General features: G+C 47.0%; 1 protein-coding gene across 1 annotated transcript in view; it reads left to right on the forward strand.

Moving 5' to 3' along the window:
- Positions 1-26,287, forward strand: part of LOC138580751 (uncharacterized) — a 333,494-nt gene that overhangs the window by 55,891 nt on the left and 251,316 nt on the right. Inside the window, exons 3-5 of the mRNA XM_069651540.1 lie at positions 20-198; positions 4,838-5,043; positions 5,810-5,947. Coding sequence (XP_069507641.1) covers positions 20-198; positions 4,838-5,043; positions 5,810-5,947 — 523 coding nt within the window. The remainder of the gene's footprint in view (positions 1-19; positions 199-4,837; positions 5,044-5,809; positions 5,948-26,287) is intronic.

Genomic DNA, 26,287 nt, shown 5'->3' on the forward strand with positions numbered 1-26,287 from the left:
CTCTTTTTGGTGCCATCAGATGGGGGCGTCCAATGGTGCGATCTGGAGAACGGGAAAATCTTAGTGTCTGCTATGGAGCACAAGGGGATGGTGACACACTTCCTGTATTGGCTGCCACCCAAGCTCCTATTTTCCTCCTCCAATGATGGCACTGTGGTGGTGTGGAGCTCAGCGGCCAACGTGGTGGACAGGATCCAGGTAAGACTCTCCTTTCCGATGCGTTTATTCCATCTTCTTTCTAAAAATCAGTCATGGTGCCGAAAGTTCACGGATTTGGTGTATAAATGAAACATGGGTGAACATGAATTTGGTCCATTATGAAATCCAGCTCCAAGGGCAAAACCTCCCACCACCCTCTGTATCCTGTGAATTCTTCCCAAAAGAAATATGTCAACATGTGGTTAGCTTGTCCTCCAAGGTCGCTCTGGCTCCATAGCCTGATACAACAGACTTCTGCTCAGGAGATAATGGTCCTATTAATGCTCCATAACCTCACGCATGGCCTGCCATCAAGAGTATGGCTACTCCCAGCCTCTGCAACCCAAGTGCATGTCTTACATGCAGTTAGTGGTTTCCCTCCAGCTCATTATACTTCATGGAGCTGGTATCACCATGCTCCACATCCTTAGCTCATTATCATCCATGGAGTTAGTGTTGTCTTCCATTGCTCAAGAGCCTTTGCTCATGACCTTCCATGGAGTTAGTGGTTTCTTCCATGCTCAAGAGCCTTATCTCATGATCTTCCATGGCAGGTAGGGGTGTCTTCCATGCTCAAGAGCCTTATCTCATGATCTTCCATGGCAGGTAGGAGTGTCTTCCATGCTCAAGAGCCTTATAGCTCATTATCTTCTGTAGAGTCAGCAGTTCCCTTGCTGCTCCACAGTCATGGTGTCTTGTTGAAGCCATACAATGAACACCCCTATGCAGAACACAGTGCCTCCATATATTTCAATAAGCCACTTAATAGTCTCTTGTGCCAGTTTCAGTAAACAGAAACAGGTGTCTTCAGTTATGTGCCCGGAAAAGGGCAAAGATGACACTTCTACCCCAGATGCAAGATCTGGGGCCACACATGGAACCTCAAGAAACACGTACATCTTCCTTGCATGGCCAGAAATCCACAATAACATCTAGAACCGAAAGGTACCACAGATCCCCAATGAACACGCAATGGAGGAGTTCACACAACTACACAAAAATCACACACAGTCATTCAGGAAGCCGTGGTTTTGGGGAACATGAATTCAGTTTACTAGCAGTATCTGCAGTGCGCGTATGCTTGATGCACACCTGTTCAAGTAACAACACAGGGCTTCCCCTTATACAAGCCTCATGACTGGACACCACTAATGTGGTACCTGGTGCAGTACCAATGTGATTTACATTGCATTGCTATATTTACAATGATGCTCTTTTCCAGGAAGGAGTCCTCCTGGCCAAAACGTTAAGAGCCCAGTGGCTACCCTCGAGAAGCTGATGCCATTAACATGCCACATATAACCCTCCCTCCATCCCTTCACTAGTCATAGGTAATCAGTGGCACCTTCAATACCAGCTAGAGGGCCTACAATGGTCCAACAGGGGGGGGGGGTCACAAATATGATCCTTTGGTTTTCCTAGCCACCCCCAAGATCAAAAGAATCGCACAGGGTGTGAATACCGGCGATTTTGCATACCACTGCTCTCTTGCAATGTCATGATTTATGGGTAGGGTGTCCTGCTTTCAGTGCTCATTTCCCTTTAGTCTTCCGGGTGTTTCTCCAGTGCTTTAAACAAAATGTGGAATCCGCATCTATCAGTGTATACCCTTTTTTCCGGTACCAAGTGATTTAATCGCTTAAAATAAACATTGAGGGGAAACAGTATTTTTTCAAGACACTATCCAACACTTTCCCCAAATATTCTAGGACTGGAGTTTGTTTATATAATTGCACCAGCCCAAAATATGTTGGGATGGGTGTTTAGGGGGATAAAACAATTTGTCCCTTTCCAAAACCAAAAAGAAACACAGACAACTGTTTTTCAGTGAGTACTAAAAAGCTGCTTGTATTGATGCATGTATGTGTTAAAACAGCGAAGTCACAGGGTATATAAAGTTATTAGAAACACATATCTGCACAAGTAAAATATTGCTTTTTTATAATAATTGCTCATTTGGCACCAACTTCACGATCCAAACTGGCTCACAATTGGCTCGAATTCTCTTCATAATTAAACACAAATCCCACAAATGTTCTTCACTTCAAGTTTAAGAAAAATCTAGTCTACAAATGGAAGCCTGCCTTCACCTAAGCTCACGGTAAAGCCACCCGGGGCTATGCAGAGTTAACCTGCAGAGCATGAGATTTGCAGAGAAATGGGAGGCTGGGGTACAGTAGGCAGGACCCTTCCGGGTTTGGCGAGAAAAGGCACCCAGGAAATATTGCTGTGAAACTATGGAGCTTGAAGCAATAAAGGGTAAAAAGGAAAATATCAGAGGCAAACTTTCCTGCCGATGAAAAGTTCCATGAGCCTGCATTTGTTACAGAACATCAACTAAGACATGTTCCCTGCATGCTCATTGTATCACCACTGTTGCGCTAGGATCCTCCCAAATGCACCATGTGCAAAACATTTTATTTAAAAATACAGCGTGGACATACACATTTTCTTTTCAGGTTTTCATCTCTGTGGGTTTTATCGGCTTAAACCTATAGCCAGGAAGTCTGTTTTATGCATCGCAGGGTTTTACCCAAGCACCCCTCTCTTGCTAGTCTTATGCTTGCTTTTTAGCTACCTCTGCAAGAGCTTGTAGCTATTAGTTGGGCATTTCTCAGCGCCATAAAACATCAGATGTCAAGTCCGGCGGTGTCGCCAGGTGGACTAAAGTGGAGTCATGTCACTTTGGCTACCGCTATGATTTTGATGGAAAGTACACCCCTGCACCATGGTAGAGCTGACCTGACTTAGCACACTTGCATGTTTTTTGGTGAAAATTATTGGGGGATTAGGGGGTGAGAGGGAAGAGATTTCCTCAAACACGTTTTTAATTTGTTCCTCGAAAAATTATCCTGTTTTGATAATACATGGCCAAAGTATTTGGGGGTGGGGGACTACCGTTTCTCATTATTCAGGCGAGAGTCACTAAACACCAGTGGAAGCATTTCACTAAAAGTAGCCCAGGCTGAAGTAGGAACTGCACCTAAAGTGCTTTAAAAATCCACTTTTTTGTTTAAGATTCTTGGCGGAGAAGAGAAGGAGAGAACCCAGAGCATTGCACTCTCCACAACATAGATTCCCTTTTCACAAACTGGCTCAAAAGTGGTTAATGCACGAGATTACATAAAGATTCGTTGTGATGGAGCTCCAAAAAGATGACAGTCGCCCATTTCCATCCCAGGGCAGCACGATTGTGTTAGTTTCCCCAAAATTGATATCCTTATTTATTTTTATGAGCTCACTACTGGTTTCCAGACACTTTAAAACATGTCCTTCAGTCCTCTTTGTTAATCGTTCATGGTGGCGGTAGCCCAAAGATTTGGCCTTACGATAGCTGACCAATACCGTATCCCATTCACCATAATCAGGGCAATATTCACTCTGTGCCCTCAGATTTAAACATGCACCCTCTTTTGGGGGGCAAAGCCAGATCATATAGTTTCCATGGCAGTCAATGCAATCTAGGCCTACGGTCATTTCCGCCAAATGTGGCCTCCCACAGACTGGTGTAACGCCATACTGCCGGCTCAGTCTCCAAGGAGGGCGAGGTCAGAAGCTTTCGGATGGTAATTCCTTTAAAGTCAATTGAGATGGACTACCGAGAGATCCTATGGACATCATATGGAGCAAGTTGGCTTCTTCAGAGGATGCACTCTCTTAACAGGGGAACGTTGTGTGTTATTTGAAGGCCTCAATACACAATGACCTCCCTATTCCAGAGGGCATTGCTAGAAGCAGGGACAGCCATTCACCATCCATGCTGCCGCATTCAGAACTTAACAGGCAGGTAACTATACCGATATGGACTATGTAGGTCCAGTCTATGAGGCCCCCACCCCAAAAATGTGCAGGGATTTGATTGGAACTTTGCAACACAATCTTTTTCAGTGCACCCAGCTCTAGTCTTCAGTCTTTAGCATGAAGATACGTGCAGGTAGCAACAACCAGGCAAAAGGAGTGAAAGACCAGCCATCGAAAGGGAGCAAAAGACCAGGCAGGCACTCCAGCACCCTCCTCACCCTTGAATCTTACAGTGACTTATACAAAGAAAGCTGGGTTACTGGTGCAAGAGGCACGCATTCTGTGTAGTACCTACATCTACATGGCTACAGTGGGAACTTCCAGCACTGTACTGCTATACATCCTGATCGATTAGAAACATATACCGATGCATTAGTGCACATCCCACTCCATCTGCAAGTTATGGTCCCTTCAAGCTCTTCGAGTATGCCCATGTTATCCACTCAGGGTGCAAGGCAAAGCTCAGAAGACATGCCAGTCTCATAAATCTGTGCAGGTTTTAGAAAACCCCCCCTTCCTCAGGCTTCCACTTCCATCTACTCAGGTCACCATATCCCTTTCCCAGTTGCCTTCCCGTTCAGCTCCTCTTCCCTTCTCTGATGCTGGTGCTCCGAGTGGTCCACGCACTATTCTTCAATTACCACCTCATCCTGGTCTTACATACTCTACTCTACCAACCTTACTGCCTGTCCTACCAGCACTTACTTCTTCAACATGAAGTTCTCCTAGGTCTTACCTTTCCAAGACTTGCTCTACCATGCCTTAAACCCCTTTTCTAGCCCCCCCCCTTTACCAGATGTGTTTCCAAATACCACTAACCTTGTTTAAATTCTTTTAGCTAAGGCACCCCATCTTCAGCATTGCCATCAACGTTCAGCGTCAGCTACTGGTGTGTGGGTTCAAGGGACGACTGAGTGTATTCCCACTCGACGAAAAAAGGGTATGCGGCCACGTTATCAATACAGCAAAGAGCAGCTCGGACCATTCACACACCGACATTGTGTCCCAGATCACCTGCCAGGATCATCGCATCTACACCACCGGGTGAGTCCCAGTGAACATGCATGATGGTATTTAAACAGGTGGGCATAAGCACCTTCACCGTTGCCTTCCAGAGGTTGGTTCATCTCCCTTTCCCCTGAGTCACCAATGGTGCTGCTGCTCCTCTTTTGGGGTGGAACTTCCTGCACCCAGCCTGGGCAGGAACAGGATCCCTCCGTTCACAGGCTTGCCGGGTCAAGGCACACTCTTGGCAAATACAAGATCTGCCCTCTCCTTCTGAACAGGCACAGATTCCACCATTCCCTCCTAAGCCTGCATGCCCCAGACCAGAATTAGTTCTGCCAAAACACCTCCATGACACTCCTCACCCCACACCCCCCACAGATGGGTCCTTGATCTCCCTTTTCCTTCCATTTGTCTGGTAATGTTTCTGGCTCACACACAAACCCCTCCTACAGTCACTGGCGTTGCCCCACCTCATACGGATGACATGGATTCTGACCACTCTGCCCCATGTTCTGGCACCCATGTCTCTCCTCCCTAGCCAAGCATAGGATGCGATCCCTCCTTTTAAGCTGATACTGATTCTACGACCATCCCCAGTGGGTGCTCACTAGTATTGCCCCCCTGCTGGCACTAGTTCTTTCTTAATCTCCTTATGCATTGTCACAATTTGGACCCACTCATCCAATGGCTGGCACTGGTTCTGCACCTGCATTAATGTGGTGGCACCGGTACATCCACCTGCTCCTCTCATAGCTGGCAATGGTTCATTTGTTTCTGACCATTCTCTCCATTGCCCCCTTAGATATGACAAGAGGCTCCTGATCTTCGACACATACGTGACCCGGGAGAAAAAGGGCCTACAGCTGGTACACAGAAATTCCAGGGCACATACTGCTGGCATCACACACCTACTGCTGATACGAGACCACGAGAGCACAAGGTACAGTTCGGCAAGCAGATTGTAGCAGGGAAGGAGAGGTCCAGTGGGTCAGGGGGGCATCTGGCACATCAGAAGATGTTCATGGGAATCAGACAGTGATGGCATTCCACATGGAGAGGGGCAATGAGCATGGTGGGTGATAAGTCAGTAAGGGGAGCAGAGGAATCAGCAAACAGGAGAAATCCCAAAGAGGTTGCCTGGCTAGGAGGCTTGTGTGCAGGTGGGAATGGCGATCAGCATGCATGAAGGCAGTGGACAATTTACAGGGGAAGAGGGGATCACCATGCGAGTAGTGGTCAGGCAAACCCAGCATTGGCTTTCTGGGCTACCGGACGGCTGAAAAAGGTGGCCAGCAGCTAGAATGGAGTAGAGGTAGGGGAGCCAGAGCTGGCTTGAGACTAGTTAGAAAAGGACAATGCTCATAGACAGATCTACAAGACCACTGGTGCTAACTAGTTTTGTAATAAAATAGCTAGGTTTAGAACACAATAAGTTTACAAAATGTAGGTTAGGTAATGTCAAATTAAGTTTTAACGTGAGCATGAAACTCGATTTATGAACACAAACAAATGTATTTAACCGTACTAATGGTTAATCAATAGCGTTTACACGCAGTACAAAGTCCAGTTGCTTACAAAAATGTTTCAAAGTTAAATAACAACATGGTTAAGTTTAGACATTCAGCTTTGAGTCATGATACCAAAAAGACTCAACTATAGAGCCTATTAACTTGATGCATTTCAGTCATCAGACCTTCTTCAGAAGTGTAGTTGACTACAACCAAAACATAAGTGGTGTCAATAGAAACAATACAAGCATGTTGTGATGAATCCGATGGTATCATCACTCCTTTTCCAGTGGTGGCTTCCCCCCAAGGGGCCAGGAGTCGGCAGCCGCTACCTGATTCTGACCCTGGGGGTGGCTATATGAGGGAGGTAACCAACATGGGAGTGTCATGGTATCAACGGAGGAGACATGCTATCCCACATCTCCTTTTAAGGATACCCCGTCCATTCCCCATGCCTTAATGGCATGTTATAGGTCTTATTCCCTCTCCAAAACTACTGGTAATACTTCTTTAGACTCTGCCTACAAGCTGCTGCAAACTGACTTTCCTTTTTCCAATGAAAGAATACTGCCACGAGGAAGCTGAGCCGAGTAATGAAGATCAGTGATGACCGAGAACGCAAGCAGCGCTCTAGTTGTTACAAGCACATGACAGCTGGTGGGATATTTTAACTGGGAAACCAGCTGTCACAGGAGAGCTGTCTGGAGAGGTTGAGTCCCCTCGGTGCTGACAGCGGGACTGCTGTGCAAGTACAAGGTCTGTGGAGCCAACCGGCTCACGGGAGAAACCAAAGAAGACATATTCTGGAGGATGGCACTCCGTGAGATCGCCAAAGGAGCAAGGACGACCTCCTGACACACAGCGGTACCAAAGAGTCACCTCTGCACTGCTGCAGTCCAGGGAGTGTGGAAGTGGCAAGCGAGAGCCGCAAGAACCACAAGGCAGAGGCGGCGAACCCAAAGGAGGAAAGAAACAGACCAGAATGAACATAAGGGATTGTCAGATTTCTGAATGTGCATGAGACGCATATTAGAAAGCCCTGGCAGGAGAGTAATCCAGGCATTTCAAGTTACAAGTGTTTTTTACAAGAGGACAAGTGTCTGCATGTAAAGAAAAGCCCTGGCAGGGGAGTATACCAGGCATTGCAAGTCATACGAGTTTGTGTATGAGGAAAGCAAGTATTTGCATATGAGAGAATCCCAGCAGAAGAGTACACCGGGTAAGAACAGATTGAACAAGGTATAGAATTTGCTTTGTCAGACAATTCTGATAATGATACATCAGGAAAATAGCCAAAGAGTATAATTGAGATATCAAGGAATAAGAAGAAATCTGGCAGGATAGTACACCAGGTAATCTATCAGGAACCAGACTGTCAGCCAAGCTACTTTGTATGTTAAGTTTATTTTGAACCAGTGGAACTAAGGCAATCACTATAAAGCTGAGTGAAGAGTAAACATGGGGAAGGGAACTACCCTCATGATATGTGCACTTTATTTGCATGGAACATTTGTGTTGGAGTTAAGCATTCTTCTTTTGGAACATGTGCACACTTTACAAGGCCAAAGACATTTCCCTTTTTACCTTGCAGTTGATTTTTAGAATGTGAGGGTCAGAACAGTACTTTGGACACAGGACAGTTTGCTTTGGACTTCTTGACAAACGACCGACCCATTCGTTTTGTTTTAGGTAGGTAAAATACCTCTTAGAAAAGGCAGGAATACAGAGGTATTTTCTAAATCAATTTCTGTTGAATAAAGGTCTATGACCAACACCATGAATCACCTGTGTCCGAGTTTCATTCCTGCCTCCTCACAATCTCGAAACATTATAAAAGTCACAAACCTTCACCGCTCCACCCCAAATAGTTACATTTATAACGGCAGTATCTCTCATATCATCTGAAAAGGCAACATTAGTCCATATAATCTGGCTGCAAGAAGGGATAAGGGATTTGCATCAGTCAAACACTCATCGTTGGTGTCTCCACAATAGTCACCCTCGAAACACAACCAAATCAAAACCAATATCATTATAGAGACAAGAAAATAACAAAAAGCTGCAATATTTACCCCGTGTTGCAATCCACTAGCACGGCGTGCCTTGAAATGAGCTCCTACGTAAAGAAGTTCACTAATCTTAGATGCCAAACCAAAGGCCACAGGAGTTTAAACTATATATTTTCTGAAAATGCAATCCCTTATCAGTCGTTACCTGCTCACAATCTTCTACGCCACCATTCCTGGTCAACATAGGTTAGAGTAAGCATTCTATGCGGTGCAACAGTATTGCAGCTTTTAATTTTCTGCCGAACTTGCGTTATCTAGATCAGGTGCTTGGTGGCGTCATGACATGCACGCTGGATGTAATGACTAACGTCCCACAAGACGCATTCTATTGGTCATGAAAACACTAGACTGCTACTTGGGAGTACGGTCCATACCTTATTCATGTTGGAATGCAGAGGTGTATGTAACAATGAACGTCCCAAAGAATGCATTATATTGGTTACGTAAACACTAGACTGCTACTTAAATATATGGTCCATACCTTGTTCATGTTTAATTACCACGGAAGACTCAGGCATCTAAAGGATGCCTTGGAAAGTAAACGTGATGGCATGTACACATCACAACAGTGTTTCAATTATTGTATCCCAAACAATAAACTAGAAAGTCAACATTGAAAAGTATACGCTGCAACACTGATGGGTCAGATCAAGCTCAATGTTAACAGAAAGTGAACCCAAGGAAAATTGTTTGCCCGGAATACAGGATACAAAAAAAGATGGCAGCCGCAGTGAGACAAAGAGCTGTGGCATAACAGAACACTGTGGCGAGGAGGGACTGCCGCGAGTCATCGGAAGCCGTAGGCTGCCTGGTCAGGGCTTGTATCTGCACCCGAGGCGAGATCAGGAGGAGCCTAGCAGGCAACTACAACATAAGGAAGCAGACTACAATCAGTGTAATTTCAGAGGGGACAGTCTGTGATGGCCGACTGACATTAAGCGGAGCGAGCGGCAGGAGCCCCTCACTTGTGCGGCACACCGGGGTAAGACCGGCCGGGCTGGCGCTGGAGCATTTGGAGAGACAGCTCCAATACATGCCGTGAGAACACGTGGCTACATTGTTGCAGCGACCAACCTGCTGTGTGCAGCCTTACATGCAAGGTAGGGAACTGCAGGGATTATACAGACAGTTGTGCCAGCCCACACTTGCAGTGCCCCGCTCATCGGGAAGGAGAGACTGCAGACGAGGAGTGCAAGGTGCAGTAACTGTGGAAGGCTAATGTAGTGACAAGCGGTCACGGCGTGGACGCTGGTTTACTAATATAACATCAGAACCCAACGTGCTTACAGTGAGGACAGGTGGTGCAAGGTACCAGAGAAATCTGCCGCCGGCAGTCAATGAGAAAACTGCGAGAGACACTGCATACTGTAAATACACAGTGGGATCCAATACATAAGCTTGCATCAAAGGGGCACGGCCCATGAGTTTAAGACATTGCATACCTTGGTAGCGCTTGCTACAGAAAGCAGCCCAGCTGGAGGATAAAAACAACAATGAATAGAGGCTATTGAGCCATAAGAAACACTGCTACAACAGAAGAGCGGAACAATATAGATAAATGTCTCCCACCTGATAACAGTAAGCTATATGTGAGACACCCAAGTAGTTTGAGCAGCTTAACCAAGCGCTGCAGTAAGGCGCACATCCCACAGCAAGTGGAGTGTAAGCCTCACCCAGGCAACTCACAGACAGGACGCCACCACATCCAGGGTAGATGCCACTGCCCCTGAGCACGGAGGGGATCCTGGAGAAAAGCAAATGAACCAAAGCAGATGGAAACTGCGGATACTGGGTGAGCACAGACCAGTGTGAACTGGGAGGTGGCGGTGGGGGCCCCTACCGCAAGCAAATTGGGACTGTTGGAAGGACCAGGAGGTTTGAACTGCCAAATTACACACGGCAGGCTGCGCTAAAGGGGACGAGGGAAAAGAATGTAGACGTGCTTTCACATAGCAGTAAATAACCTCCCCAATCCTCATAACATTATCTGATCCAGAGTACTAGCACCCAGTAGACACGCCACAGTACCCCAGGGAATAAACGATGGGACAACGGCAAACCTGATGATGATAACAGACTGACAAGCAGCAGAACCTGAGCGCCTGGGCGGCAAAGATCCTAGCGGCTATATCATCTCTGAAGAAGTCTCTTGAAGCTAAAATAGACAACATCAGCATAGATGTGAACTTGCTCAGACAAGACGTGAGGGCGCTCGCTGAGCGCAAAGGTACACTGGAAAAGTCAGTGGCAGAGAATACCAGTGGCCTTAAAGACACCTCCGAGGAAGTCAGTGTACTGCAACAAAAGGTGCATAACTTGGAAGACAGGGCCAAAGATGCGGAAGGCAGGGCTAGACGTGACAATGTAAGAATTATTGGGCTCCCAGAAGGAGAAGAAGGGGCAAACCCGACGGAATACATTGAGACCCTGCTGCAGCAAGAAATTGGTCTGGGGGACCTCACCTAGAGCTTCACCGTAGAAAGAGCACATTGGTTGCTGATGAGGACCCCACTGCCGGGAGCCCCGCCAAGGCCAATAATAGCCCGGATTCTGAACTACAGAGACAGGGAGAAGATCCTGGAATACTTCCGTAAGGGAGGTACGATACAAAGAGCTTCAGCCACAATAACTGCATACCCGGATTATACCCTACAAGTGCAAAAGCAACTGAAGAACTACATATCGGTCAAAGGGAGACTGCGAGCGGCCAACCTGAGGTATATGCTGTTGTATCAGGCGAAATTGAAAGTGATTCACAAGGGCCGTGCCATTTTTTTCGATAACACCCAAGAATCATTCAAATGGATGGACATGCAGAATTGTCCAACCGGAGCAGTGGCTGGTCCGAGTGGCGATAAGTAGCCAAATGCAGTTGATCTCGACAACCACGAGGCAGCAGAAGTCTGTAGTTATGTGCCCTTGGACACAGGAATTGCTAAATGCAGGACCCCATAGCATGGTGCACATTTTAGAATGCACCACGGAGGAGCGTCCTACACCTAAGAACAGACTTGTTTGATCGGATACTAGCAGTTAAGTATCCACCTGCTGCGCCCCATGCACCAGGTCATGACCCTGGAGCAGAGGCGAGAAGTGAGAAGGCCTGAGCACAAAGGTTTGAGCTGGGATGTTGTTGGGGGGGCTGGACAGGGGAGTTGGGGTAGTTAGACAGGGGGTAGCCTATGAATCCACACTGAATATGCTGAACTTAAACGCTGGACCGTGGGTACATGTCAGTAGTTTTGAGTGTGAACTTAAAATAGTATCCTGGAACGTCAGGGGCCTCAGCAGTTACATTAAGCGGAATAGAGCTATGACTTATTTAAGGCATCAGAAAATAGACATTGCGCTTCTACAAGAAACGCACCTCACGCGAGAAACAGAATGCTCTTGCTAAAAAATGGAGAGGCACGATGTTGGGTTTGTCATATTCTGCTTATGCTAGGGGCGTAATGATATGGGTAGCACCGCCGGTACCTTTTGAGGGTGCTCGAGACCTCACAAGATGAAGAGGGCAGGATGTTTGTGTTGCGAAGTCGGGTGGAACACAAAGAATTTTGTATTATTAACACACATGCACCAAATCAAGAGACAGCATCTTATTTTCGCACCTTATACTCACTAATGAACTCCTATAGGGACGACACATTAATGTGGGGAGGGGATTTTTATTGCACTCTCAACCCTACACTGGACAGATTGGATATGATATGATATGATATTTTATTTATATCACGCTCGTAAACAGCTGTTTGTTGACAAATGTAAGCATCCTGCCCCCGCAGCCAAACCCTGGGCACATTGTTGCAAGCATTCAAACTCTCAGATATATGGTGGATTCTACACCCACAGGCCAGCAGATATTCGCATTACACCGCTCCCCTAGACCTGCAGACAAGATCGGATTATATATTTACAGGAGTAGACACCTTAGGCAAATTTGGGGGGGCGGAATATAAAGCACGGGTGTTGTCAGATCATGCCCCGCTGGTGGTCATATGGCGAGTTCCCCCCCCCGAGGGCATGAATCCTGACATGAAGACTCAGGAGTCTCTGAGGGACGACACATTTCTTGAACATTTAAGAGAAGGGGTGTAGGAATTGTTTCAAGCATAATTCTGGGAGTGTGGAGTCAGCAGGCACTTTATGGGAGGCCTTCAAGGTGGTGATCAGGGGGATTGCGATCGCTAAGGCGAACAGGGTTCAAGCTGCAATAGAGAAGGGCTTCCGTAAGGCGGAAATAAAATTAGAAGCTATGAACAGTCAGAGAAACTTACCCAGCGGGAGTGCCCATGAGGCTGTTGCCCTCCAGCAGGAATGCTTAGTACACTGGGACAGGTTAGGTAAACTGAGTTATAGAAAATATGTGGAAAGGAAACACGCCGAAGAGGACAAACCGGGACGCTTGCTAGCCTGGTTGTACAAAAGCGAATTGGAGCGTAGCGCGATTCGGGCAGTCACAGCTAAGAATGGGGAGATCTGTGAGATACATGACATAAACAAATGTTTTTATGATTTCTATAAGACGCTATATGAGTAGACATTGGAAACCCGGGAAACTAAGATAGAAGAAGCCTTAGCGTTGATAGATCTTCCAAAGCTAGATGTGGAAGAGGCGGATAAACTAGAAGCCCCCATAACCAAGGAGGAGCTGGAACACACCATAAGAGGGTTGCCGACAGGTAAGGCACCAGGTGCGGATGGTCTACCAAGTGACTTCTACAAAGAATTCATGGCAGAAATCATACCCTCATTATTGGCAATGCTGAATGAAACATTTGATAAAGGCAGTTTGCCGCTGTCATCAAGAGAGTCAAGTATAGTCCCATTACTGAAGCCTAACAAACCCGATACCGAATGCGACTCTTACAGACCCTTCTCGCTGCTCAACCAAGACGGAAAGATACTAACAGCTCTTATGGCTAACAGGGTGAAGCCAGTAATTCATAAACTCATACATCCAGATCAGTCAGGTTATGTCCCAAATAGGAATATCACGTGTGATCTAAGACGTTTGCACCATGTCATCGACCAAACCTAAGACAGCACCCAGTTTATGGCAGTAAACCTCGCTTGATATAGTCAAGGCATTTGACTCGGTTAGATTGCCTTGGCTACTAGCTGTGTTGAAGGGTTTCGGGATAGGCCCCACATATATCAAGTGGGTAAAGCAAATACAGCAACCCAGTGGCGAGAGTCAGGACAGGCTCCACTATATCAAGGCAATGGGGGTTAAGCAAAGGTACTGGGCAAGGCTGTCTCTGGTCCCCTATGTTATTTATATTGGCCTTGGAGCCACTCACGGTATACCTACGGAAAAAATGCCATGAAGCCGGTATCATAATATGGGGCAGCACACACCTGATCTCCCTGTATGCGGACGATATGCACCTTTGCTTTCAACAACCGGAAACAAATCTGCAAAACATATTAGATGTGTTTGAGCGCTATGCAGACCTTTCTGGGATTACAATAAATGAACAGAAGTTGAGTTTGTTCTCCCTCGGAGGGTACAGAGGGAGTGCCGGAGAGAGCTACCAGGGTTGCCGATTAAATGGGAAATTGACACATTCAGATACCTCAGGGTAGACATCTTCCATGACCCTAAAGTAGAATATGCACAGAACACGGTACAGGCGGTGAATAAAATAGAGAACTGCATGAAACTTTGGGCCAAGCTGCCGCTTTCATGAATGGGAAGGGCAGCGTTGTTGAAAATGGTAGTGCTTCCGAGGCTGCTTATTTTACGAATATTCCATTTAATATTCCAATAGCCTTCTTCAGGCAACTGAACACTACATGCCAGAGCTTCCAATGGTACAACTCGAGGTGTGGGATGTCTCTGGAGGAATTACAGAAACCATACGATCAAAGGGGGATAGGAGTGCCAGATTTTGAGGGGCACTATGTGGCTTGGCAACTACATTTTGCCACATACTGGCTGTCAGACGAACAGACCCAGGACACTGAGTTACTTCAACTGGCATGCACCCCATTCTTTTTAAGAGATGGTGTGGACCGCAGTTCACGCGACCCTAAGCCCCCTCTGTTGCTGAAACTAGGCATGATGATGTGGCAAAGAGCCTGCCGTTTTATGGGCAAAGGAACACCATACTCACCCCGGATCCCACTGGTGATGCTAAAAAGAGAAGATGCACAACTTAGGCTGCATGTTAGGAAATATTGGGAGACTAAAGGGGTGGCGACATTGGAAGATATACTGAATGAGGGACGGCCAATAACCTTTAGTGAAGTTGTTTCAGAATCAGGAATACAAACAGGGCAACACATAACTTATGCCTCACTTCTCCATAGAATAAAATTGAAATGGCCAGGATCAGAGGGAGTATTAGTAGAAGATGAAAGTATTGAAACACTATGATGTCTCAGAAGGGAGACACGCAGTATCTAGACTATATGAGATACTGGCATTGAGACCGGATAACAATCTAATTCAGCCTGGGCAACGTTGGGAAGCAGATTTGCAAGAGCAGCTGTCGGATGAAGCTTGGAATAGGACCATGGGATATCACAAGAAAGTGTCCAGAAATGCAAAACTACAGCTGATCCAATTATATGTCACTCACAGAGCATACTTAACTCCAGAGAAAATTGCCAAATTTAGTAATGCAACAGTACAGGCTTGTCCGAAATGTGGCCTGATCAATGCAGGCATGATACATATGTTCTGGGCCTGCGCAGAAATATGCCAATATTGGGAGGGAGTGGCCCGGACCCTAACTAATGTGGGCTGGTTGCCAGTCTCCGTCTCCCCCAAAGCGTGCTTGCTAGGAATTTTTCCGAGACCAAAGCATGCCAGACATGTCAGTAAACAGAGAGATCTGGCATATATCTTGGTGAAGCGTAGGATAGCAATGGGGTGGAAAGCAGGTCATGGCCCGGGGATAAGCATGTGGTTGAGGGACCTCCAGCAGTGGGCACTGGCAGAAACTGCTGTGTGGCAAGAAGCATCCCGTCAGGGCCAAGAGGAGCAAAACATAGATTTAGGGGCCTGGAAACACTTGATACAGGAATTGACTCCCCCTACACGGGAGGACACCCAAACTCATCCACATGCACCACCACAATTTACGGAATAGAGATATGGTGAGAAGTTCAAGCTATTAATATACACCGTAGGTAGATATTGTAAGTGGAATAGGCTGGGGGTGTGTGGTTGGGGGGCAGGTTTGAACAGACGAACAATATGATGTATCATTGATAGTGATTCACAAAGTCTGTATGTTATTTTGTTAAAACATTTATAAAAATTGTTTTAAAAAAAGAAATTTGAAGGGCGCGGCGTGCGCCTCCTGTCATACAAATAAAACAGCTACAGAGTAGTTCAGTTCAACCATACATATGCTACATGACAATAAAGGCAATAACCGACACTTAAAGGATGGCAAGTGGCATCAATACAATTTCAACACTAAATGCTACTCTTCCTTTAGGGACACATATTAGATATAAAACACAGAGTAAATCAGCTATTTGTAGTAGGCTGTTACTGCGTCTGTAGGACATGGTAGGTGCTTTAAGGAATACATGTTGTAAACTCTGATCTTTGGTGATAATTTCCCAAATTGAGTTATGTGGCTCAAGTAATATGAGGGCTATCATGTTAGTGGTGTCTTTAAAACCTCGATCGGAGAATTGTTTTGACATTTTCTGTTAACTGTTCAGTGAGTGCGTCATCATCGGATATAATCCTTTTGAGTCTGATAAACTGTGTGAAGGGTAGATGTTGGATTACTCTAAGAAGATGAAAACTATCCCCTCTCAGAAAGCTGTTTTTATACATAGGCTTAAAATAGATATTGGTTATACATCTTTGTTCCTCGTGCGCATATCTCAATTGAACATCCAGAAAATGATCTCTGGATCAGCAATCTTGATTCTAAACTGTACTCTCATCAATACTATTATGGAATCTAAAAAAGACCATGAGCTGTTCTTTTGTACCAATCCAAAACCTGAAATTATCATCTATGTATCTGAGTCAAAGATGAATGTATGGACTCCACTGGTCATTCAGTAAAAGTATATATTTTCAAACTGATGCATATATATATATTTCTGAGGCTTGTTGAATATGCTTAGATCACATGCTGTGCATAGGCCGACATCTAGTGGAAGCTGCGGAGTATTAAAGTTTGTTTTTCGAAACTTGAAAATGGGCGTCGACACAGGGTTGTGCCAGTAATACTATCCCTAGTGTGACGTCCACTGTACCCATGATCCCTCACGAGTCTAGGACCCTCAGATTGTTTTTTTCCAACATACTGGTCGGAAGCATTCCGCGAAGTTCCCTGGCTTTAGCCATACTTTTGCTAAAATATGTTATATTTCCCCATTTCTCCACCTCAACGTTGAGTTACCGAACATCCACACACGACGCCAGCACGGAGAAAGAATCGCCGTCGAGAGCTGCATGACGGATTTGGGCCTCGGAAGGCCTCTGGCCTCAGCCCGGGCCTAGGAAGGCCTCTGACCTCAGCCCTGCAAGTAGGGAGAGTTGGGGGTGGACATACTCTACACTCTTTTAGTATATAGGTACATTCTTATATATTCCTACACTTATTAGCCCGCTGCCACAGGGTGCGTATGGAGGGTACCCCTTTCCAATTTTGCCCCAAGTGCAACCGCAAGTACCCTTGGGTTGACAGGTACGCCACGTGCAATCTCTGCTTACCGAGGGACCACCCCGAGGCTAACTGCAGAGCGTGTAGTAGGTTCAAACCGAAAACACTCAGGGACCGTTCGATCAAGCGTTGGGCCCACCATGCCAGGCGTCAAGAGGCCAAGGCAGCGGAGGGTGCCTTCAGCGATGGCAGCGACGCCGTGCTTTCGGATGGCGAGGGCAACGTGGCGTCAATTGACAGCCAAGCGCAAGTCCCCGACCTCGGAAGGTCATCCGGCAGGGCGGCTATGGGGAAGACCCCCGGCGACACAAGCGCTACCCACAGCACTTCCACAAAACACATGAAGTCCAACCGAGACTCGACGCGCACGCCGAGTACTCGGAAGGAGGCACATACAGAACGTTCTGATTCGGTGTCCTCTGGGCGTTCTCGATCTAGATCGCCGCATGACTCCAGGCAACCATCCACTGTTGCCAGAAGTGCCTCGCTCCCCAAGGTAACGGAGGTTCGGTCGTCAGAAGACGAAGCCGACCTCTATCCCCAGTCCACACTCCAGGAGTCGGCGTCAACAGGCCGCGCAACGGCTGCTCCCGAGTCCCAACCTCCACTACACAGAGGTAGGGACACTACCCCCGAACCTCGGCGCCAGGCATCGAAGGACTCCGGAGGGGTGAAAAAACAGGGTAAACACTATTCCACACACGGGGAAGGTGAAAAACAACAAAGGAAGCAGTCTCAGCCTACTTCCACACCTCAAAGACTTTCTACCCCACTTAAACAGATGGACAAGTCTCGGTCTTCTGTTATCCCAAAGACCCCTGTTCAAACCAGTAGGTCTAGTCTAGATAAGACAGGGAAAGGCCTTCAAGAAAGAATCATTCCCAGTTCAAGAGAGTGGTCTACTGATGACATAGACAGAGTAATGTCAAGGATGTCATCATTGGCAGATTTCTACGCCAAAAACCCTGAACACTTTCTCTCTTTTACCCCAGACGTGTCAACTCCCTCAGGCTCTAGGGATCCTATACCCCCAAGTAAGAAGTCCGGGTTGAAGCTCCTACTTCAGACCCCTTCAGTATACAGCCCTATTCTCAATATCAGGGAGATCCATCCCTTTATGGGGATTCAGATTTGGGCATGTCGGAAGAACAAACTGGGACAGGCTACTATGGGGATGTCGAGGACCAAGAGGAGGAGGAGGACAACCCAGAAACCTATAGGCTAGATTCCCCGGTAGATAAAGAACCCCCGGTTACTGACTCCCCTGTCGATAACCAGCCTCTTTAGAATGAAGTGCTGTCCAGAGCGCCAGAACACTTCCACATTGACACCCAGGGTGCACAGGAGGAGAGGGATTTTGCCGAGGAGTTAGTGGGAGAAAGGAGACCTGTTGCCCAGGCCATCCCTATCCTTAAGTCTATACAAAGGAGGATAGACCCTTCCCTTGTTAATCCCTATCTCACTAGGGCGGTAAACCCCAGAGTTGAGAAGCTTTTCAGGGCAGCCCAAACAGACCCACTGTACATAAGAGGGCATCTGGAACCGGACTCCCTGGTAGTTACTAACACCCGTAAGAGGGCGGGAACACCCTTGTCATCGTCGGAAGCTCCTCCTGACAAGGAGAGAAAGAAGATTTATGGCTTGGGCAGGAAAGTAGCCTCCACTTCCGCCTACCAGGCAAGAATGGCCAACTCCACCACCCTACTGGCGAGTTACAACTGCCACCAGTGGGAAGAAGTCGCGGCACTCATAGATTCTGCCACAGAACCCTTAAAAAGCCAATTGGCACGAGTTTCGGCGGAAGGAAGAGCCGTGTCCGGTTGCATATTAAAAGCAACCTTTGATGCCGCGGATAACGCCGGCAGATTGATAGCAGAAGGTACTGTTATCAAAAGGCATGCTTGGTTGCGACAGTCTAGGTTCAAAGCTGAAACCCAGGCCTCATTGATAGACAAACCGGTGGAGCCGGATCTATTGTTTGGAAAGGCGGTCAAGGATGCGCTGTAAAATGCCAAGGACGAGTATGAGACACTCAAATCCCTAGGCCAACTAACCAATAAACCCCCTAACCAGAGATGGAATGGCAATTTTCGTCGCCCACGCGGACAAAATTCCCAGAGAGGGTCTAACTATTCCCAGGGGCAGGGTACACAATGGAACAACAACAGCCAGCAGTCTACCCAGGGTTATGGCAGGGGTAATAAGAGAGGGCGTGGTAAGGGTAGAGGCAGCCCCAGTAGAAGCGGCGGCACGCCTCCACCAAAACAGTGATGTTCCGTTCAGGGTCCCTTCTCACACAGCCCCAATAGGGGGACGCATTTCCAACTTCGCCCAAGCCTGGGAAGGGATCACTTCAGACAGATGGGTGCTGTCCACAGTGCCCTCAGGATACTGCATAGAACTGTTAGAGCGTCCCCAAAACCACCCTCTACGACAAAGAATACATTCTTTGGACCACCAGAAGATCCTCCTCGAGGAGATCGTCAATCTTCTAGCAAAGGACGCGATAGAACTCGTCCCGGGACACCAGGTAAACAAGGGTATTTATTCAACTTACTTCCTTGTGCCAAAAAAAGATTTGACAATGCGCCCAGTATTGGATTTACAGCCTGTAAACAAGTATGTCAAGCCCCAAAAATTTTGCATGACTACTCTCCAGGGTATTACATGGCAACATTGGACATGAAAGATACCTATTTTCATATTTCCATGTTCCCAGCGCACAGAAAGTACTTGCGCTTCAAGGTGGACAGTCGGCACTACCAGTTCAAGGTACTGCCCTCCGGGATAGCCTCGGCTCCAAGGGTATTCACCAAGGTACTGGCGGTGGCGGCAGCACACCTACGCAGGGAGGCAATCCCGGTGTACCCTTACCTGGACAACTGGCTCATCACGGGGGAGACTCCAGTAATTTGCAGAACAAACATTCAAAGGCCGATCAACCTCCTCTTCGAATTAGGCTTCTCAATAAACGAGAAGAAGTCAAGTCTGGTACCAAGCACCTCCAAACAGTTCCGAGGAGCTTTTCTAGACACGAAAGAGGGGTTGACCTTTCCATCAGAGGAAAGAATTCGGAATATACTGCTGCAAATTCCGCAATATCAGGCCGGTCGCCAGATAACGGTATGCAAAGCAATGCGTTTGCTAGGCATGATGGCATCATTTATTTACCTGGTCCCCCATGCGCGCCTGCGCATGCGTCCCATGCAGGAATGGTTGGCGAAACAGTGGTCTCAGGCAAGTGGTCAGTGGGACGATCTAGTGGTCGTTTCGCCAACACTGGTACAAAGCCTTCACTGGTGGACAAGAGAAAATCTGTCCAAGGGGAAACCCTTTTACGATCCCGAGATACAGGCGGTAGTCACAACCGATGCATGCCTGACAGGGTGGGGAGCTCACCTCCTCCACCACATAGCTCAGAGTCTCTGGTCCCACTCAGTGGCCAAGAATCACATCAACCTGCTAGAGCCTCTGGCAGCATTCAGAGTGCTTCAAGCGTTCGAGCCCTACCTGCTGAATCTGTCAGTGCAGATCCGGACGGACAGCACTACAGCCATGTTTTACATAAACAAGCAGGGAGGGACTCGTTTGTCAAATCTGTCCAAGCTTGCCCAGAAAATTTGGATATGGGCACTCAGACGGAAGATCTTCCTGTCATCTCAACATGTTCCAGGGGATCTCAATTCTCTGGCGGATGCTTTGTGCAGAGATCCCCTCCCAGAGGAACACGAATGGTGTCTACACAGAGAAATCGTAGAAGATATCTTCTCTCAGTGGGATTTCCCCACTATAGACCTATTCACCACAAGCGAAAACAGACAGTGCCCAGGATTTGCATCCAGGTTCCCCCAGCCAGACTCCCAGGGGAACGCCCTGTGGATGAACTGGTCAGGGATGTTTGCGAATGCTTTTCCACTAACACCTCTCATCAGGAAGGTGGTCAACAAGATGAACAGAGAGTCAATGACGCTCGTCCTAGTTGCTCCCATGTGGGCGTGGCAACCGTGGTTTCCACACCTACGCAGACTAGTGGTGTGCAAACCCATCAAACTCCCGGGCTGGTACAACCTACTGTCCCAGCACCAAGGTCAAACAGTGCATCGTCAACCCAACTCAATGAACCTGGCAGCATGGCTCCTGAGGTCATAGAGTTCGGACATCTCAGATTATCTCAGAGTTGTATGGACATCCTAAAGGAATCTAGGAAGCCAAACACGAGGCACTGCTACTTTGACAAATGGAAACGATTAGTTATCTGGTGCCAGAACAAGCAAATCAACCCAGTTGATTGCACTCCTTACACAGTTGTCACGTACATGCTCCACCTGCTGGATGCAGGACTGGTATTTAACTCACTGAAGGTACACCTGGCAGCGCTGTCAGCATACACCACATCCCATAACAAGGTGTTGTGGTAGAAGATACCAGTGGTTAAAGCTTTCATGGAAGGAGTAAAGAGACTTGACCCTCCTATTTCAAACCCACCACCAGGATGGGACCTTAACGTGGTGCTATCTAAACTCATGGGCCCCCCATTCGAAACCATGCATAAAAGCAGTCTCAAACACCCGACTTATAAGACGGCCTTCTTTGTAGCAATAACATCTATAAGAAGGGTCAGTGAAATTCAGGCTCTGTCAGTGCAGGATCCATTCTTTACAGTTCATAAAGATAAACTGGTTTTACGTACACACCCTAGGTTCTCACCTAAGTTTATTTCTAAATTCCACGTGAACCAGTCTATCGAGCTTCCGGCTTTCTTCCAAGACCCACAAAGCTCGGCTGAGGTGAAACTACACACCCTAGATGTGCATAGGGGGGTCCTCTACTATGTAAACAAGACCAGACCGCTAAGAAAAACAGATCAGCTGTTTGTCTCCCTAGCTACAGGCAGAGAGGGAGATCACGTCTCTAAAGGTGCCATCTCTAAGTGGATTGTTAACTGTATCCAGCTGTGTTACTCTCTTTCTGGAAAGACTGCCTTTCACGCCAAGAGCCCACTCTACTAGAGGCATTGGGGCCACTCTGGATTTCATTGCAAATGTACCCCTTGACACCATTTGCAAAGCAGCTACTTGGAGCTCTATTCACACTTTTACTCAGCACTACTGCATTGACACCCATTCCAAGACAGATATTCAAGTGGGACAAGCGGTTTTAAGACATTTATTTGCTCATGACCCTTCTCACATCCCACCTCCTTCTTCTAACACTACTCGCTAATCTATGCACAGCATGTGATCTAAGCAGATTCAACAAGCCTCAGAAGAGATACATTACTCACCTTAATCGTATTTCTGATGCTTGTATCTGCTTAGATTCATAGGCGACCCACCCTTCCTCCCCTCTGAGAGAAGGCGCATGGATGCTTGTAGTCTGAGCCATCTATCTATCTGCTTGGATTATCTGTACTCGCGCTACTCCTCATGCTACCTCATGTCAGAAAAAATACAATCTAAGGGTCCTAGACGCGTGAGGGATCATGGGTACAGTGGTGGACGTCACACTAGGGATAGTATTACTGGCACGCCCTGTGTCGACGCCCATTTTCGAGTTTCGAAAAACAAACTGTAATACTCCGCAGCTTCCACTAGATGTCGGCCTATGCACAGCATGTGAATCTAAGCAGATACAAGCATCAGAAATACGATTACGGTGAGTAATGTATATCATATATATATATTAGCACAGGTGGGGGCTACTGATAAACCCATTCAGGTCCCGGCTACTTGTAAATAATAATTCCCTTCATACCGAAATAAATTGTTATAAAGAATAATTTTCAATAATTCCAGAACTTAAGTCTTCTCGGCTTGAACTTAATCATGATTAAGTAAAAACTATTCAACTGCATGGATTCCATCATCATGTGGAATTGATGTGTATAGGCTACGACATCGATCGTAAAGAGAAGACTATTTCTCAGGATTTTGTCTAGGGTGCTAAGATGTCTCAGAAAGTGCCTCATGTCTTTGAGAAAAGTTGTGGTATTTTTGATTAATTGCGTCAAAATATTGTGCCAGTAGTTCCAACAGACTACCAGTTCCATCAACAATGGTGTGCCAGGGTGGATTCACTAGGTATTTATGGACGTTGGATAGATAATCAGGATGGGAGAGCCACACTCTAGAGATTCAGGATGTATTTAGTTTAATCTCTGAATTTTAGTAATGATACATACAGGATATCACTTATTTGCAAAAAGACAGATAGACGGACAGTTAGACATTTGGTGTTATAGGTGTACCGTTGGGTACTACCCTCAAGAGGGTGGTGGGTGTTTGCCTTCTGGTGGTGCAAAATCTCTTGGATACACAATCAACATAGGTTTACAACACAAGAGTGAATGCAGCCCAGGACCTCATTTGGTCCATGGGTATTGGCAAAAAGAAAAAACACAACAACGGGTGTGTACAGGTAAGAATGGGTTGTGGTTATGTCATAGATCGACACTGTACGTGGGTGGCTAGGATGGCCTTCAGGATGGAGGTGAAGGAATGAAACGCTGTCTGTCTGTATGGTATCTGTAGAGTTTAAAAGCAGATGGTTAGGGAGGTGTGGGATCTCCAGAAATTAGTGGTGATTTAAGTAACTTATTACTGACTGAATGGTGTTAATACCGGTGCACTAACTTTGCGCCAGTTGACAGAAGCTTACCGTAACCGACAAGCGGTGAAGCGGTACAAGCTTCCGATGATCTTCAACCATGCATAGAGTCAGGTGAAGACGGTGGCCCAATGTCCACTCTTGCTCAGGATGTTGGTCCAAAATACTAAATCTGGAACCGGGGTTGCCAGATGTCAGGAGCGTCAATGAATGGCGCCAGCAGCTAAAGGACCGTGGAAGAGCTGCTTGTAGTCTCAGTCTAAGGTCAACAATGGGTGAGAGGTAAGTGGGGATGACCAACCCTGCAAGGTGATGACCTAAGGGGGGGGTGAACGGTTGTCCATGGAGCGTGAGTGGTGCCCAGTAAGTGGGGGGCTCAAGGGACTGGAGAAGCGCAAATGGGAGTGAAGGCAGAAGAGGCATGACTGGTGTGCTGGGGTGTCCGTGTGGGGTGGGCTGGGTGGTCTAAAGCAGAGCAGGTGCTGCTGGGTGAAGGTGTCAGTGATTTGGAGTAGTTCTGTGATGGAATCCAAGCGAGAACCGGGAAAGCTCTGTGGTTGGGAGTGGTCCTGTAATGGCATCCAGGCGAAAGCTGCGACGGACCGTGAGAAATTGGTCAGAGGTGCGGTGTGAGTGTGCAAGTAAATTCATGAAAAGTGCCCCGGGTAATAGAGCGGAACAGAGAATGTAGACCGTGTTGGAAAGTGAAACTAACTTGTAGGAGTGTCTGTGTGGAGCCGCACGGTCAGGGGAACTGAAAGCGAGACCGTGGGAATATGGTCCGAGGTGCGGCGTGGGTGTGCACATTAAATTAGTGAGATGTGTCCAGATTGATTGAGCGGAACGGAGAGTGCAGGCCATGTTGGCAAATAAAACGTACTTGTTGGTGTTGTCTATGCGGCGGCGTCTGTCTGGAGCATCGCGGTCAGAGTGACTGAAAGCAAAACTAAAGAGAGCAGATAGCTCCCGCCCCTCGAACGGGCTGTCCAATCGGGTATGAGCACGTAGGCCAATGGGTTTGGTTCCAGGATTAAAAGACCACGTGATCTCAGGGCTAGTGTTCATGGGAAATGTGGTCAGAGGAGGGTGTGGTTGCAGTGACATACATCATAAATGGCCTCAGATGATGAAGTAAAGGGCGTGTCGTGCAATAGGGGCAATAGTTGTGCAATCAGTATACATGTATTACAGAGGTGTAAACTGTGCATCATGTCTGGCATAGAAACAACTACAGCGGGTCCACGTTAGTAAATACAATCGTATCAGACAAATTACTGTGCAGTACGCAGTTAATGAACTGTAAGTTATGCATTTCAACAGAGGTGTGCTTGACGCCTAGAAACGGAACGTTGCGTGACATGGCATGGGCAAGTGAACATGGCCGTATGGTTCGTGCCAAAAATACAATTGCATTGATTCATAGTACATACGAAGTGGTGTACAATCGGTGTACATGTATTGCAGATATGTAAGCTGTGCATAATCTTAGAAATAGCTACAGCATGTATGATTTTGGTGAATGAAAAAGTGCCAAATGGTTCCTGTGCAGTAAGTGGTGTCATAGCAGGCGAGGATGACGCCAGGGCACGGGCTCTCAAGAGGCATGACATAGTCAAGGCACCAAATCAGCAGTGTGGTCAATGCCCAAGATAAAATTGCATTAGTTCATAGTGCATAAGTGAGTGACTGACAACGTGCAAGTTGATGCTATGGAAGAAATCACATTGCACATGTATTCTGTTTGGTGGAGAACATAGGATGGACATCTGGTGTGGATGTTCATGTCAAGGGGGTTATGGGGACTCACTGGTGGTCACATTTGGTCTACAGAGAAGGTGGACAATGGTGGCAATTAGGTCCAAAAATGTTTCCATTCCACCGTAATGTTAAGACCATGTTTCACTGTGTTGAGTCTATGCACCCATTTTTGTTCCAGTCGAGTCAAAGCTAAGTTGATATCGCCTCCTCGTATCTGGGGGTTCAGTTGTTGGATTACCATCGAGGTGAATTGTTCATTGCTGTGGAAATGGTCGACCAGAGGTTTGTCAGCCACAGAGTTTTTTATGCATGATCTGTGTTCGCTGATGCGTTGCTTAATAGGCCTGATGGTCTTGCTGATATATAGCAGATCGCATGGGCATTTAATGGTATAGATCACATTCTTGCTTTCACAATTGGTGTGGTGCTGTAAGGTCCAATGGAAGTCCTTGTGGTCAAAAGTTTTGCTGGTAGTGGTGAATGTGCATGCCACGCACCGTCCGCAACTGAAATGGCTGACTACTGGTGGTAGGTTCCATAGGGAGGATGTCTCTTTTTCTGGCTCAAGAAAGGTGTGGGCCAAGGTATCTCGGAGGTTCCTGTTTTTCTTGAAGGCGAAAAGCGTTTTTTTGGCTAGTGTCCCTTCGTTCTTAATAAGATGCAAGTGTTTGTTGATCGCACATTTGGTGAGGTT

The sequence above is a fragment of the Ambystoma mexicanum genome, chromosome 3p (assembly GCF_040938575.1).
Source record: "Ambystoma mexicanum isolate Mex_15411 chromosome 3p, UKY_AmexF1_1, whole genome shotgun sequence".
NCBI classification, from domain to species: domain Eukaryota; kingdom Metazoa; phylum Chordata; class Amphibia; order Caudata; family Ambystomatidae; genus Ambystoma; species Ambystoma mexicanum.